General features: G+C 37.0%; 1 protein-coding gene across 1 annotated transcript in view; it reads right to left on the reverse strand.

Annotated features, from left to right (window-relative positions):
• Positions 1-321: 321 nt before the first annotated feature.
• LOC129244621 (lachesin) overlaps positions 322-17,675 on the reverse strand; it is an 88,544-nt gene continuing 71,190 nt past the window's right edge. Inside the window, exon 2 of the mRNA XM_054882347.1 lies at positions 322-2,290. Within this exon, the coding sequence (XP_054738322.1) occupies positions 1,749-2,290 (542 nt within the window). The 3' untranslated portion in view covers positions 322-1,748. The remainder of the gene's footprint in view (positions 2,291-17,675) is intronic.

Genomic DNA, 17,675 nt, shown 5'->3' on the forward strand with positions numbered 1-17,675 from the left:
AACCACTACCTCGCCATTGTCCGCGAGTGGGCCAAAATACCTGCAAGTCACACTCGGGCAGCTTGCAATTCGTTTCTAAACCGTCCCAAGGCCTTAGTCAGGGCAAAAGGTGGTCATATCGAGCAAAAGTAAATTAATTCTTAATTTTGTATTATTTTCCCACATTTTTTACTTCGTATTGAATAAAAGTAATTTTCTAAACTAAATTTATGTCCTTTTCAATTGGTTACACTTCGAGTGCCGCACCCGGTAAATATTCACGTAGGGTGACTAATTTTGCGCCACCTTGTCGAAACGCTGCCGTGGCAAATGAAGAAACGCTTGTAGTTTTAATTAATTCTGTTTTATTCTATTGGTTTGTCACACATTATTATTACATTTCTTTAACATTTATATTTGATGCTGATAATCGTATTAAAGTAAGTTCGTTACTTTTTATTTACACCCGATAAGAAGTGGGTTCGTAGTCACATAAATGTTACATTCACAAATGTAGTTATTATAAAAAATTATTCGTTTTACTTATAAAAAAACTTATGATTTACATACAGAGCGGTATACTGATATAGATTAGATTATACAAAAATGTATAGAATTTTCACTTAACATTTTCTTCATTTAAATATATTCGTATAAATACAAGTTGAAAAATTTTTTTCTATAGCGAAAATTTGCTTATTTTTGTTTTTGTCTTTTATTCAATTATTCAATTTTTAATTTACGATAATGCTTTTGTCGAATAGAAAAATAGAAAATAAGTATTTCAAGGAAATTTGTTGCACAAATACAGATGTATGTATGTGTGCGTGTGTGTGTAATTGTTGTGATTTCATTACACAAAAGCAAATCATCGGCCCAAGTGTGATGCTAATTGGTAGTTGCGAGTGCCAAAGATTGTGGTGTGATGTTCTAGAGAGTTTCTAAATATTCGAGGCCCTTAAGGAATAATAACTGAAAACGTACATATGTATTTAATTACGGACGAGGTTAATTGATTGGAAAATATCCACAAGGTTCTACATGCATATGCAAAATACATCTATTCGACGTAAATAAACATACATCTGATGTGAGTAGACGCATATGCAGATTTAAGTGATTATATCCCTTTGACATTGATACCTGCACACATACCACCGCCCATGCTCACAAGTCTAACAAGCAAGCAAGCATGCGCGTGTATGTATGTGTGAATGCGTGTATGCTTGGAAGGTGTTTGCGGTGCGCTTAACTAAAATGGACGTTTGTTTTTGCAACTTTACAACAAATAACTTACATATATCGACAAATAAAAAAACAAATTTTGCGACTTTAATTATGTATGTATGTATGTAGATGTAATTGCCATGCAATGCGCTTTAATGACTGCTGGAATGCTTTATTTCTTGCTTACATCTTCTTTTTTTGCTTGCGTGTGTGTGTGTGTGTTGTTTCGTTTTTATTTTGGTTTTAAATGCGCTTCTTTTACTTAATTTATCATATCGTCTATTCGAGTTGCTTTTTAACTTTTTAACTTGTATGTATGTATGTTTATATTCCGATAGTCAGTAAAATTTCATTCGTTTTATTTATCTCAAAAAACATCTAAGCTTCAGCATTGCCAGCTTGCATCTAATAACTTTCTTTTCTTATCGTTTTTTGTTTTTCTTTAACTTCTTTCAAACTTTCCCCATACATGCACATACATACATAGGTGTGTATGTATGTACGCATGTTGCATGTTTCAAACAGCTTCATTGTCCTTGCGCTTATCTTGCAAATACCGCCGCACCCATTATAGCCAATAACACAAAGGTGGTAGCTGTCAAGTGTTCGGCACCGCCATAATATGCCTGCCCGCAAGCAGGTGGGCACACCGGAATCACCGTCTCGAAGAGATTAACACGCGCTTCGGCTTGTCCCAGCTTGTTGACGGCCTTGCAAACATAGTCGCCGTATTGACGCTTCTCGATGGTGATTACGCGCAATGTGGAGTCGGAGTATTCATCGGCGGTGGCGAAGTGTGAGATGCTGTAGTGCTGGTTGTTCGAGAGTTGAATGTCGTCCTTTAGCCAGACAATCGCCGGCGGTGGATAAGCTTCGATGTGGCATTCCAGATCCATGTCGTATTGCAGAGCCTGTCCCAGACGCGGACGTGGTACAGTGATGACAGGCGCAAATTCGACTTCCACATTGACGTTGCGACGATCACCTTTGCTCACACCATTGTCGGCGACGCAATAGTAAGTGCCGCGATCCTCCTTCTTTACCGACTTGATTTTCAGAATGTTGCCAACATAGGTAGCGCTATCTGGAAATAGAAAGAGGAAAATGCCGAGAGGGAATTAGTATTTATATGTTGAGTCTATGCATAGATAATTAATTACTTCTATTTAAATGAAACGGAAATAGTGTAGTAGAAGTAGGTGGGTAGGTTAGATGGCAAGAGTACCGCACGAATCGTGCTACAAAAACAAAACGTAATAACATTTTTTCTGTGTGAGTAATCGGCTTTTTTTTTATTTTGCAGATCAGTATTTAGATTTACAAAAAATGGAGGCTTGGGATACCGAAAAGAGGATTTGGATAGTGCAGCGGTACCATGCTTTGCAGTCCATCATTTCCGTCCAAAGGGAATTTAGGCGGGTGTTTGGCGGCACTCCCCCGAGCAGATGGACCATTATGAGGCTGGTGAACATGTTTGCTGAATCTGGAAGCATCGCACGCAGACCGTACCATCGAGATCCCCATGTTCGGGTCGAAGCCACAATCGCGGCTGTAGCATCGTCAATTCAGGCAAATCCAAGAGTTTCGACTCGTAACTTGTCGGCGCAAATTGGAGTTAGCAGACGGTCATTGCAGCGGATAGTTCATGATGACTTAAACTTGTTTCCGTACAAAGTTCAAATCACAAGCAAATTAAACCCTCTGGATTTGCCTATTCGCCTGGAATTTTGCCAAAAAATTATTGAAATGGCCGAAGAAGACAACAACTTCATAAATTGCTTGTTTATGTCTGATGAGGCCCATTTTGATCTAAACGGCAATGTAAACAAGCAAAATTGCCGTATATGGAGTCAATCAAATCCGCAAATACTCCATGAGATGGAACTGCACCCAGAACGAGTCACAGTGTGGTGCGCAGTTTCATCAAGGTGCATTGTCGGGCCATACTTCTTCGAAGAAAACGGTGTAACAGCGACTGTAAATGGGGACCGTTATTTAAACATGTTGAAGGAGTTTTTTTATCCAGAACTGCGGCGAAGACGTATCCCTTTTAACAGAATTTGGTTCCAGCAAGATGGAGCAACTGCACATATAGCCAGACCGGTTATGGAGGAGCTCCAACGAAAATTTAGAAATAAATTGATATCCAGAAATTCCACTTTCCGCTGGCCCCCAAGGTCACCTGACCTCACTGTACCAAATTTTTTTTTATGGGGTTATCTCAAACAAGAGGTGTATAAAGCAAAACCAAGTAATTTGACTGAATTGAAGCAGTCCATCACAACAATAATTGAGGCGATCCCGACTTCAACCCTTCAGTGCGCAATGAACAATTTTCTCATCAGGTGTCGCATATGCGTGAATGAGCATGGAGGTCATTTACGTTCTATTATTTTCAAAACTAATTAGTTACATAAAATAAAATTGAATTATCTATACAATAAAAAAAACAAAAAGTTAAATACATTGATTAGAAAAAAAGTTATTACGTTTTGTTTTTGTAGCACGATTCGTGCGCCACCCTGTACTTCAAGCAGCACTTACATACGTGCAATTTTGATACCATAAAGTGGACCACTACCTGCAAAAAATTTTAGGGAAGAGAAAACCATGTACAGCCATCCAGTGTTGTTGATGTAGTGGAGGAGAGAAGAGGGGATCTAGGTTAGAGAATTTCCTCAAGCCATCCCCAAAGGGTACGCTAAAGAATCTCAAGCGCCGGACATTTGCAGAGAAAGTGCTCAACAGTCTCTTTCTCTGTAGGATCCCCACAGCTTCTGCAATATGGGTTGTACGGAATTCTAAGCTTCTCCGCATGAGTACCGATCACCCAGTGACCAGTGAACACCGCAATGAGTTTGGAAATTGAATGGCAGGGAATTCCCATCACCTTAGTAGTAGAAGTAAACTCTCTTAAAGAAATCAACAATACAGCAGTCGACTCGGGTATGCGTGACTAACCATTAAGTTGTTCGCTGCTTGAAAAATCAGATAGAATTTTTTTTTCTAACACTGTTGCCACCCAAAGTTTACTACTTCAGCAATTCCTAATCCTTACCCTACATCTTTGCCAAGCACTTCCCGCTTCGATATTAGGTTTGTTCGTGTAAAAATTATCCAGTAACTTAATTTCTCAAAATTCGCTCTTAGAGAGAAAAATATTAAAAAAAAAACAAAATTGCATTTCTCACTGAAAAAATTGCTTTATTCTCATTTATTCTTTTTTGTAGGCCATTTAATTGTCCCCGGACTCGCAAACAGTGCAAAACTCTTTCTCACAATATATGTATATATATATATATATATTTATACATATATATATAATTGGCACGTACACCCTTTTTGATTGTTGGGCCGAGCTCCTCCTCCTATTTGTGGTGTGCTTCTTGATGTTGTTCCACAAATGGAGGGACCTACAATTTCAAGGCGACTCCGAACGGCAGATAATTTTTACGAGGAGGTTTTTTATGGCAAAAATACACTCGGGCAACCGCTACTAGAAAAAACTGGTTCTTTATTTTGGTGTTTCACCGAGATTTGAACCTACGTTCTCTCTGATTTCCGAATGGTAGTCACGCACCAACCCCCATCCGGCTTCGGCGGTCTCACAATACGTCGGTAAAATAGATGTATGCACATATGTTGCTTTATTTTATTTTGTCCAAAATAATCTGTTCCATTCGATCATCGCAGTCAGATGAAGAACATTCCATTAGTAATTGTATTGTTGTGGCAATCAAAGTCTTCTTTATATTTTTTTCCTTGCTTCCATCTAAGCATCTATGTATTCTATTTAATATATGACTTTTTTAAAACTTTATAATTTTTATCTAAAATGTATTTGCTTCCATTCTCCATTGTAATCACCATTTTTATTAAAATTTAGAACTTTGACTCAATTCGCGAATTTGAATTCGTGTTTATTTCTACTCTGCAATCAGCTGCTTTTCTCACTTGCAAATTCTTACAAGTAAAAACTCATCCAGTAAAAACTCACAATTTCCCCTCAAGATGAATGTCATTTTGCTATCTCACTCTCCCCTACTGTGCAAGTTTTTTGGATGCATGAACACCAAAACTTGATAATTTGTAACAATTGTGAAATTTTCTTAGATTCGTGGAAATTATGCTCAATAAATTCCATTTTCAAGTCTTGTAAGACGGGTAATAATGAGTTTTCATAGGTAACTTAGCTTCGATAACTGCCAAAAACGTATAGAACAACACCAAAATATTATATATGAAATGAGAACAATATGAACCATATCGGATTTTTTGTTTCCAATTCTTTTGCAATGAATGGCTTTATGAGACGTAACTCCAGAGACTTCAGACGTGCTGTGACATTAAAGCCACTTTATACATCTTTAGTAAGAAGGCGGCTCGAATATTGTATAATAATATCGTATAAATATAATAATCTATGCTATGAGGTGCGCTCATACAAAATTGAGAGGGCTAAAAAAATATTTACAAAATCCTACAAAATGCAGAGGTGTGATCAACATCAGAATGTTAACCGGCGCTCAGCGATTTTGAAGGAATCAGTTGATTTGCTGATATCAGCTTGGGATGTGACGGCGGTTTATTTACGAGAAAACTAAGATTGTGTGGGTGATGTGAGAGAAAATTACCGCAATCTCCGCCTATGCTATTTTGTTCCTATCAGAACAAGGACTGATTGGACGAGCGCGTGATGCACAAAATGCAGAGGTGTGTTCAACATCAGAGCGTTAAATGGCTCTCAGCGATTTTAAGCGAATCAGTTGATTTTTTGACATAACTGGAGTCATGATAGCGGTTCGTTTACAAAAAAACTGCGATTGTGTTGGCGATATATGAAAAAAAATTGATGCAGTCTACGTTCATGTGGTACCCGATGATACCTATGGCAGCCGAAGTTACTCTCATAAATTTTGCTTTGGATGGCAAAGCCTTCACCTTGACCAAAATCAAATGAGAGAGGCGTGATAGAGCAAGGTTTCATACTCTAGCAGAGATCTCATTAGGGTTACATTGAACAAAACCTAACATTTATATACTTTGTAAGAGTAGATCGAGTGGCGTATTTTAACCGTTACATGTAATTATATGATAACACATTAAACATTTTCTATATATTTTTGGATTAATTTGCACGATTTTGTTTTTAATTTTCTCAAATTATGTGGGATCGCACGAGAACAATTTTTTTCACCACTCGCTTTGTGCTATTTTATACAAGTACGAGTTTGTAAAGAGTGGTTAAGTTTCAAGGGCCGGTGTTGATTTTGAATAAAATACAATTTTTTTAGGAAATTATTGTCATTTCTCTTTATTATGATAATATTGCTATAGCTCAATTACGTATGGAACAAAATATCGGTCAAATGGCCGCCGCGGCCTCGGCGGCACACCTCCATCCGATGGTCCAAATTTTCGATGACGCTGAGGCATAATTGAGGTTCTATGCCGTTAATGTGCCGAATTATCTCATCCTTTAACTCTTGAATTGTTGCTGCCTTTTTTTTTAAATAACCTTAAAGAAAGAAGTGCAATGGTGTTGTTGACGTTTAGGTGTGGTTCACATTCAACATCGGCCCTTGAAATTTAACCACCCTTTATATGCTGCTGGAGCTACACACCGTACATAGGAGTACATACATACATGAAGCTGACAAGAAGCTGCAAATTTTCACGGTCTAAATCCGTTTGCCTGCTGATAACACACACAAATGTCAAAATATTCTGATTAAGGTTATGGAGATAGATAGATTTTATATTTTTAGTGGGAATGTCAGCTAGCGCTTAGGCTCAATATATGAACTGTGGACCTGATTAATTATTTAGGTAAATATGGATTCATAAAACTCACTTTAGATTACCTAGCACATAAATAAATCTGTTTCAATTTGTACTTACAAAGCAAGGTATGCAAGGTTACTCAAGTAAAGGTATGGCATTTTTATTGCAATGGTAAATCATAAATTCAAACTTTTTTCCTAAGCGATTAAAGAAAGTGCATACATTTGTACATTAGTTCGTATAGGATTTCTATATCTTAAGCAAATCCTGCTACCTGCGCGCACTTTACGAAAGGGTCAATGTCCAATGTCCAAAGTTCGACATTCACTTTGCTAGACGCTGATGCTGGAGTTCAGGTGTGTTACAAAGATTTCTATACGAATGGCGAGCTGCGGGATAGTACAGCACTTTTCTATTGTAAATGGGAGAAACCAGCCATGAAATTGATAGCCGTTTGAGTGAGGTCACCAAGAAAAGGGTCAATGTAAGGTGCAACGAACTGATTCTTACTGATTGCATAGCGGCAGAGAGGGGGGAAGAATGCGTTGGAGTTGTGAAGGAAATAATATAAAATGCCTGTACACAATAGCGAAGTGAAAACTTAGATTTTTCTTATAATGTATTTCTCTTTTCTTCATCATTTTCTCGGCTTTATTTTGATGAGATAGGAAAATTAAAAATAGGAAAGCGTTACAAATTGCATAAATTGCAGTGAAATGCTTTAATTGGATAGTCTACTTGTTAAGAACCAGTTAGAGCATATATTACATACATACATATATACATACATACATACATACATACATACATACTTACACACATACATACACACATTCATACAGTGGCGAGCATAACTGAGTGCGTGCTGCTCTTTTTGTTTACTATTTACGATGTTTTTGGAGCTGAAATTTTTTCGTTTCTTTTTTAATATTGTTTAGTCTTTCATTGTTCTCTGCTAGAGAGGAATCGTGTCTGAGAGTATTCGAGCAAAAAGTGCTGAGGTATTTAGTCCGCTACGACTGCAAATGGTATCTACCGGGTCCGCTATATTGAAGAATTGCTGCAGCTATGTAATGGCGAGGACATCGCGAAATACGCAAGTCCCAAAAACGGTTACCGTACACTTTTCCCAATCCATTTTTTCCAAAAGTCATTATTCCCCAAACTTTTGTTCCCAATAAAATAACTCCCAAACTAATTTTCCCAAAACCATTTTCCCAATTCAATTAAAATCCTATTTTTCCCAAACCTGTTTTATGGAACACGTACGAAAAAAATAGGATTTTAATTGAATTGGGAAAATGGTTTTGGGAAAATTAATTTATTTTCTCAAGACTTTTTTCCCAAATACATATTTTTCCAAAGAGAAAAAAATTATTTATTAAATAAAAAATAATAATAATAATAATGTTTTCTTCAGTTTCGATAGAATCCACAGTATTTTTGCGTAGAACTCCTTTTCGCGTGGGCGGCCTTCGGCCGCGCTTCAAAAAAATAACCCTCATCAGTCCAACTCCGGCTACGCAATCCACCGTATTTTTGAATTGGGAAAATGGTTTTGGGAAAATTGGTTTGGGAGTTATTTTATTGGGAACAAAAGTTTTGGAAAAAAATGTATTTGGGAAAAAAGTCTTGGGAAAAACAGTTTGGATGAAAAAATTTGGGAACATTTGCCTTTGGGAAAAGTAAGCATTGGGAAAAAAGTTTTGGGAAGAATGGATTGGGAAAACTGGTCGGCAACGCCCAAAAACTGCGATGGTTGGGTCATATTACGCGCATGGGAGATGAGCGCCCCAGAAATCAATCGTCTCATACAACTTTGTAGCGCCTAAAGCACGCGGATGTTCAAGACTAATATGATTTAAACAAATTCTAATGGACCTGAGGACACTGAATGCTAGAAACTGGCGAACTGTTGCCGAGGATCGAGTTGCATGGAAACGAATCATTAACGAAGCTAAAACTCACCCGGAGCTGTAAAGCTGACCGATGATGATGCTGATTCATCATTCTTTAAAAGAAACTTTCTTATGAGTCAAACTTTTAAAAGTTAGCCAAATTTTTACCGAAGTTTTGAACTTTTTAATTTGAATTTTCGGAAAATTTTGGGGCTCACGCAAGTTTAGTAAAATAATTGCAAATTTTAAACGGCTGAAAAATCGCTTAAATTTTAAAAATATTTTTTTTCTGACGATTTTTGGCACTTTATTCCATATACAATTTTTTTTTTTTGGAGGAAAATACGCAAAACCATTAGCAAAAAAAAAAAAAAAATTAAAAGAATCAGCCCCAGTTTTTGTTAATTATACTTGTTATTTGAGAAAAAAAAGAAAATGTAAGAACCGTCACTAAATTTCTTTTAGTTAACGCGATTTTTTCGCTACTTATTCGCTTTATCCGAGAACGGACAACGGGTATTTGCTAATATCCGTTGAGTAAGATAAGATACTGGGTAGCACGAGAACATTGCGATCAAAATCTCTGGTAAACGAATCCCTAGCAACTAAAACACTTTCAGATTTTCCAATGAAAGTTAAAGAAACCCCTTATAGCTGAACATCTAATAGTAATAGGACCAGCTATACAACTCTTAAAGAAAAATTAGTCTAGATCCAATCTGGGTCGAACCTTCACCCAATACGTGTTGAGATATATCGATGACCTCCGGACATAAGCTGCGTTTTGTATCAATAATCAGATCCATCCGGTGCAGATGCGAACAGGATTGATTATGATGACCAACAAACTACTTTAAGTCGATTATACCCGGTCAGGGCGAGGTCATTCGACTACATTAGGAACATGTTCCACCATTCCACCTGCCACAGATTATGGTAACGCAGTAGGAATTCATTTTAAAAAACTTTACCACAATATTCCCTTCAAAAGATAACTGGGACAGTGGTACGGTAGATGATGAAAATAGAATTAGTATATTTACTGACAAATCCAAGTTCCATGAAGAGGTAGGAGTTTACTCTGAAAAGCTAAGCTTCAGTGCATCCTTTTGCTTGCCTAATAACTGCAGTGTCTTTCACGCAGAAGTTATTGCCATAAGAGGGGGCTTACTGCTCTTAAAAAAGAGACTGCTAACTACGAGGGAAGTATATAAGTATATCTACTCTGATAATCAGGCGGCTCTGAAATAGTTAGAGTCAGTAGAACCCTCGTCAAAAACGGTAGTTCAATGACGCAAATTACTACGCGAAGTATCGCAATATTTTAAAATAAAGCTGATCTGGGTGCAAGCCATAGAAATATGCACCTTGTGATTATCACCTTTTCCGTGGACTTCAATCCCATATGAGTAACAAGAACTACTCCTCAAAAGAAGCTATAAAAAGGGATATCGAAGCGTATTTTGGCTCCAAGGACAAAAATTTTTTTCAACCGGGAATTAAAAATTTGCCTAAACGTTGAGAAGACATTGTAAATAATGAAGGAAAATATATTATTGATTAATAAATACTTTAAACATCTTTTTTATTAATTTTAAAACCATCTTTAAAAAACGCACGAACGAACGAAAAGGTACAACACTAAATATTCACCTAGATAATGTACTAATGCCGATTCCCTTAGTTACGTGCAAATTATTAATAGATAGGCACTCTAGAAATGCTGCTAATGCCCGTTAGAGGCAAGCATCCATTTGCCAAATAGTAAAAAGCGAACTTGGTCGCAATGGAACTCCGGCTGTACAAATCGCTACTGAATCTTAGGAGACAGGATATGAGAAATGCGATAGACTTGGTGAAAAGATTTTTAGAGGTGTATGTACTACTTAGCAGGCCGTTATTCGGCTCTGAGCGAATTTGACAGATATGCCGACGTCATTCGTTTTGTGTTCAACTAAGCTAAAGCTAAATTTTGTGAAACCCAAAACGAATGACATAGGATCCAAAGATCCCCTCAAAAAATTTTTTTTCACCATACCTAACGAGCAAACCTGCTATCTATCATCCTTGCATGATTGAGGTACTAACAGGATGACATGCAAATAGACTGGGGGTACCACAAATTGACTTTCGTCGTAGCTGTCAAGATATTGAAGAAGAGGAAACCGTGGAACACCTTCAGTGTACATGCATTGCTCTATACAGAAAAGGCTTTCCACGCTCAGACACGCTTTTCTTGAGAGTATTAAGGATATCTCACAAAGAGGGTTGCCGAAATTAATAAAATTCGTTAAATCCACAGGCTGGTTCAGAGAAGACTTAGGAATGTAAAGGATGAGATCCAGTGGTATCACAAATAGGACTACCGAAATTAACAAAAAATCGTTAAATCCACAGGCTGGTTCAGAGGAGACACAGGAGTGTAAAGGATGGGTTCCAGTGATATCCCAAATAGGACTACCGAAATTAACAAAATTTTTTAAATCCACAGGCTGGTTCAGAAAAGACTTAGGAGTGTGTAGGATGAGATCCAGTGGTATCACAATAGAACTATTCAGGCCAAAGTGTGTCGGATGACAGGCACTCCACCTGACCTAACTTAACCTACCCAAGTGGGTTACTTCCCATCAAAGAAGTTTTCAAAGCAATAGCCATTATAAAAATATATACTAACAGCTTCGAACGCATAGTAAAGATGTACTTTTTGTTTTCAAAGTATGCACGTGGTACCTTTTTTTTCAAATCAGCCCGACTTTCTGCAGAATTACAAAACTCAATACCAGTCAAGTTTAAAGTAATAAATCTGTCCACCACCTTTTTGTTAGTGTCTGCGAGAGTATTATAATCCGCAGTTCGCGGCAATTATTCTTGTGTCAGCTATGTGTGAAATCAACTGGCCGTGTTTAATGGCTGATCACAAAGAGCAATATTTTGTTATTTGTTAACACAGCAGAAACTTCGATTCATCGCCAAAATAGAAATGCTCAAATAAATATTTGCGACTGTATTGAGCAACACCGGAATTGGGTCAATGGCGTTGCCGGGTCTTTTGTCCAATGTACTGCTGATCGGTTAACTTAATGGAATTTTAATGCGTCCAGTTCCGCTGGCTGCCAATCACGGCTGAACGGTACATGTAAAAGCACAGCATAGCGACTAATACCCAACAAATACTCGTACTAGCAAAGGGAAAAGATGAAATGGATCTGGAGTGAAGGCATAAAAGAGCATACACACACATACACACGAGTATATACAAACTTACAAACATATAAAAGAATAATTGAATTGTTGACTGTACGTGGGCTGCCATTGGATTGTTGATGCCATTTGAAGTTTCCAATTGAACGACTCTTCAAGGGAAATCATAATCGCCCAGAGAATTGGTGATGTAGTGCTGGCTCAGTGGCGCAGTCGCATGGCATTTCCTGGTGCTGCGCTAGAGTGGATAGCAGTATCATGCCAATTCCCACCCCCTTTCCCCAGTTTGTTGCCTGCTAAGTGATCCCTATTCTAGTTTTAATGAATTACAATACATTTTCGGTCACTTTTATTTGTTTTGTGTAGTGAAAACAAACTGGTAACTGCGGCGTTAATGACCTTATGCCAAAGTGGTACCCGTACATAATGCAACAATGCAAAAACAAAAAAAAAAAATGGCACAAAAGGGATAGTATAACAAATGGAAACATATGAAACAAAAAAAAAAAAAAAACAGTTGAAACCAACCGAAGCAGATTTAATAAATAAAAACAGTAAACAGATTTTTGCAATTCCTTTCACCCCCTCTCCACGTACTCACTTACGTTGTTTCCGCAATATGCGAGCGTGCAGCTGCAGCTGCAAATTGGTGTGCAATTCTGAAGCCCAGCAATCCAAACAACAACAAAACACACCTTGTAATATGCAGAGCAGTTGTGGCCAGTGTTGCCACTCAATGCCTAGAAGGTTTTTCTCGACATAAATATGTTAAAAAATCACGCAATTAATTTTGAGCTTGAAACAAATCAAAGCTGACTCAGCCGTTTTGAGTACTGTTTTTTAGCTATAAAGTATTTGATATTTTTATTATGACTCGGTATTATTAAAATTTATTAACGACTTCCTATTACTATTGTATAAGGTGGGCCATGTAAAATTTGCTTTTTGAATCGGCTATAAAAAAAGCGAATCAATATTTTTTCAAACTTTTTTTTTTATTTTGAAGATTGAACATTGTGATTTATGAATGAAAAATAATATCGTTCAAATGACTGCCACGACTGGCTTTACAGTAGGCCATTCGATCAACTAAATTTTTAAGCACATTTTCGATTGTTTGGGCTCCAATTTCATGAATGGCAACTTCGATTTCGTGTTTTAAAGCATCAATCGTTTCTGGATTGTTCGCATAGCATTTGTCCTTAACGGCTCCCCACAAAAAATAGTCCAACGGGCTTAAATCACAGCTCCGAGGCGGCCAATTGTTATCGGAATTTCGGCTGATTGTTCGGTTTTCAAAAACGGTAGCCAAAAGTTCAAGTGTAACTTTGGCAGTGTGACAAGTAGCACCGTCCTGTTGAAACCAAAGGTCGTCCATGTCATCCTCTACAATTTTTGGAAACAAAAACTCGTTGAGCATGTCACGGTAACGCTCGCCATTTACTGTAACCGCCAGACCAAAAACCGCACCAAACAGTGACTCGTTGTGGAAGCATTTGCTTCTCTTCGGTAACGTATGGATTTTCTGAGCCCCAAATCCGACAATTTTGTTGGCACATCTTTTTTTTGGAATTTTTTTTTCAAATTTCTCACAGTTTGAGTAGAAGACTCTCCACTTTGGAAATAGATTTTCAATATTTCCCAATTTTGTTCAAGCGTATAGCGTCCCATTTCGTAAATGTCAAACCTTTAAGTAAATTATGAACACATTTGACATGTCATTTGTATTACCATTCTCAAAAAAATAGGTGGTTCAAAAAGCAAACGCTATATGGCGCTATACAAAAATTTTGAATTGAATTCAGAATTTTCGAAAAATTGGATTTTTTGGTTTTTGCATTTTCTTAAAGTATAATATTTTAAAAATATTTTGTGAAAATTTGAAGTAAATCCGACAAATACTTTTCGAGTTATTCAACAATTAACAAAGGGCGCTCGTGCGCTCCGGAGCGTTCGTATGCTGAAAAAATGGATGCTGCACGTATGAAAGTGGCAGATAAGCGCGCTAACGACAACACTCGAGAAAGTAGAATGCTACATAGGCAACAGCAAATCGATATTTTGGGAAGTTGCTATGGCGGCTGAAGAACTATTATTTGGCCCAGGAATAGATGACACCGTGTAAGTACTTAAATAATTCGTATAACTCTACATAAATCGATAGCAAAACTTTAAATGCGTTTTTCTCAAAACTATGTTTTTTGAACTGGTGATCACTATAACTCAAAAACCGCTTGGTAGATTTCAATAAAATGTATACTGCTTTTGAAAAACATAAAACTCGTACTCGTTCCTGATCGAAGGATTTCTTTTTCAAAAATTTCGATTTTTTTAAACAATTAATTCTCGGTTTTTTTCTCGAAAATCTGGAAAATATTGTAGTTCCTGAGGCCGCCATATTGTTAATTTTAAAAAGAAGCTTCGATCAGGCTCAAGATTATCTATTAATAAAACTAATTTCTCTTGTCCGATTGATTTTAGATGAATCACCAAGGATTTGTGATGATCACCGCACGAAACTTCTGGAGAAACGGGCTCCACACAAACAGGGATAACTTTTACAATTATTAATTTTTCTTTTTTTGAAATTTTTGCTCAAGTCAAGTCGCAACATGATGTATTACTGCTATGTATTTATTTTTGTAAAGTAAAGCAACTGACTAGCAAAAAAAAAAATTATAGAAAATCATCATTTTTTCGGGCATCTGACTACCCCTAACCCCTTAAATTAATTTTATGAATTACAGTGTTAAGTATTAGGCCTAAGCATTCGTAATAATAAATAAATAAATAATCGATGAATTGCAACTACGAGATCTCTTCATTTGGGGCTAACTTTGGGGTCAACTTCAGCCAGGCTTATGTGACAAAGTCTTACAAAGAGGGTTTCTCCGATTGCCTGCTCCCAAGCATAGCCTCGTCGAACATTTGCACGACGTTTTATTCTACACTTAATGCCATAAAATAGTATTTTAAATACAAAAATTAAGTGAATATATCAAACACAACTTTTTTTATTTTCAATCAAATCGCTAGTCCTTATTAAATAACCTTTAACTCGCACATGTAAAAATGCATGGGTAGCAAAGAATTTGTTTAATTAAAGAGAAAATGTGAGTGTTTTTATTTATTAATATTCCGAAAACCTCTCGAAATTCTCTTTGACCTGCCAACCTACCAAAAGCAGAAAAACTCTTACCAAAAAAGCTAAAAATGGCAGCACTGGCCGGAGAAGGTAAATTCAAGGGGTAGGAGTGCAGATTACATATATTTGCCTACTGACATATGCACACATCAAGATGAGCTTGTATATGTATGTATGCGTATGAATATATGAATGAAGTTTAGCGGAAAGGTGGAGTTTATGGTTATACACATTACAATTTGCTAATTTAGACAAGAACAACCACACACATGCCATAAACACACACACACGTACATATCCACATCCATATGCCTGTGGACTATATCAAAATTTGAATGTCCGTTTATGTGCTCGCCTTGATGAGTGCAACAATAATCGCATGAGAAGTGCCAGTAACTCCCCTGAGAAGCCGAGGCAGCACAACAAGTAAGGAAGTAAGAAACGATAGGGATGGGAAAGGGTGTGAACGTATGCATTATATGCGAGTACATACATAAGTGCATACATACGTAAATATATACAAATTGGGATACCCTGCAGGAAAACTGAACTAGTGAAACAAGAAATTGCTAACAATTACGTTGCTGGCTCGAGTTGGGCTGCAAGATGATGTGATTTTTCGATTTTAATAAATGCAACAGATCACAGATTTTTGCCGCTTAGCGTTAATTTCAAAGTGGCTTACCTCAGGTGAAGAAAAATAAAAACTACAATAACTCTCCCATAATGACCATAGATTTGTTACAGCGAGTAAAAGCGAATCAGCCGTAAAAAAACCCGGCAGGTTTTGGTTCGTTTTCTGCAGCTAATTTCACTTATGCTAAATTAAATTACACGGGTATGGGAATTTTTCGATACATAAAAAAAGGCTTATGCTCCTATTTAGGTTCGGGTATACTAAAACTGGGCAAACGAAAGTTTTTCCCCATTCAAATTTCCAGGTTTGATGGTATTGCCAGTGATGCTTCAGAGGACTAAAACTTTCATGGTTCCTGTCCTTCATAAGATCCTTTTGGGGTATATCGCGTTAAACCAGGTTCTTAGGCCCAGGACTTTGGGCCTATAAGTCTTATCTTCTTTATTTTGAGGGTGTTTGAGAGAGTGTTCGACTATCACATTCGAGAGGATGGTGAAACCAAATTATCTCCAACTCAGTATTGCCTACCAAAAAGTGAAATCTAACGAAAAAGCCTTATAGTATATAAAGCGGTAGGGACTGTGGAGAAATCTTTGGAAGGGAATCTGGGTTCTTGGATATAGGAACAGGGAGCGAAATAAAATTGCTAATGAGCTGGCCAGAATTGGCTGTCCTAGATTATTATAAAATTGAGTTTGCTTCACATTAGGACCTTAGTAGGGGCCCTCACAGGACATTGTTCTCATGGAAGGAGATTAGGTGTTTACATGCATGATTTCTGTCGTAGCTGCAGAAATGAGGAGGAGTTGGAAACAATTCAACACCTTTTTTGCACGTGTCCGGCTCTAGCCAGAAACAGGAACCGATATTTAAGATCATACGTCTGAATGAATACACTGTGCGACAGTGAAATTATACTTTTATAGAGACCTAGTACAACTTGTAGGTATAATAAAACTAAGAAACATGGTATAGGAGAAATTTCCAATACACCCCCAAAATCTCATTTTATGGCCATAAAACCGTTTTTCAGTAGGTTGATGTGAACAATCCCTCCTAACTTCGCGAATTTCCATCCGATTTCGAATTTGTTTTTTTAGTTCGAAAGAACAAAAACAAGCCCTTTTGACAGTGTGTTGACAATTTTTCTGAAATGACAACTGACGAGACTGTAGACGGAAGTATTCGGAATTTTTTTATTTTTTCTCTATTTTTTCAACTTTGACATCATTTTTGCGATATTATCCGATATTGAGGATGTTTTTTAGTAGACTACTGTTATAGTGAATTTAATTCTGCGTCGAATGAGCTATATTTGACTGTAATTGAATTAAAATTCATAGAGTTGTGCGAGTTGTGCGAGTTTTAAGATTTTATTTTTTTTACTAATTTTATAGCAAGTGTCAGTATAAACACATCATCAGTACGAAACAGTACAGGTTTAAAATTTTAAAAGATGTCGGGAAAAACTAATCTTCATTTCAAAAATGTTTGCTAGACCTGCTCCGTTTATAAGAGTCATCACAATTTTAGGGATCTTTGTCGGGCCTCAGATTCGAAAACTCATGCGAGATGAGAAATTTACGAGTAAGCTCAGTGCAGTGGAAAGACGGGCATGGGAAAGTTTTAAATCATTGTGTGAGAAGTTCCTTGGAAATAAAAAGAGCTCTGATTATGTTGAAGTCGTCAAAGAGTTTTTGAATGCGTACGAAAAAATGGAATGCAATATGTCCATCAAGATACACTTTCTGCACTCACATTTGAATTTTTTCCCGGAAAACCTGGGCCAAATGAGCGATGAACA

This window comes from Anastrepha obliqua, chromosome 4, assembly GCF_027943255.1.
Source record: "Anastrepha obliqua isolate idAnaObli1 chromosome 4, idAnaObli1_1.0, whole genome shotgun sequence".
Lineage (NCBI taxonomy): Eukaryota > Metazoa > Arthropoda > Insecta > Diptera > Tephritidae > Anastrepha > Anastrepha obliqua.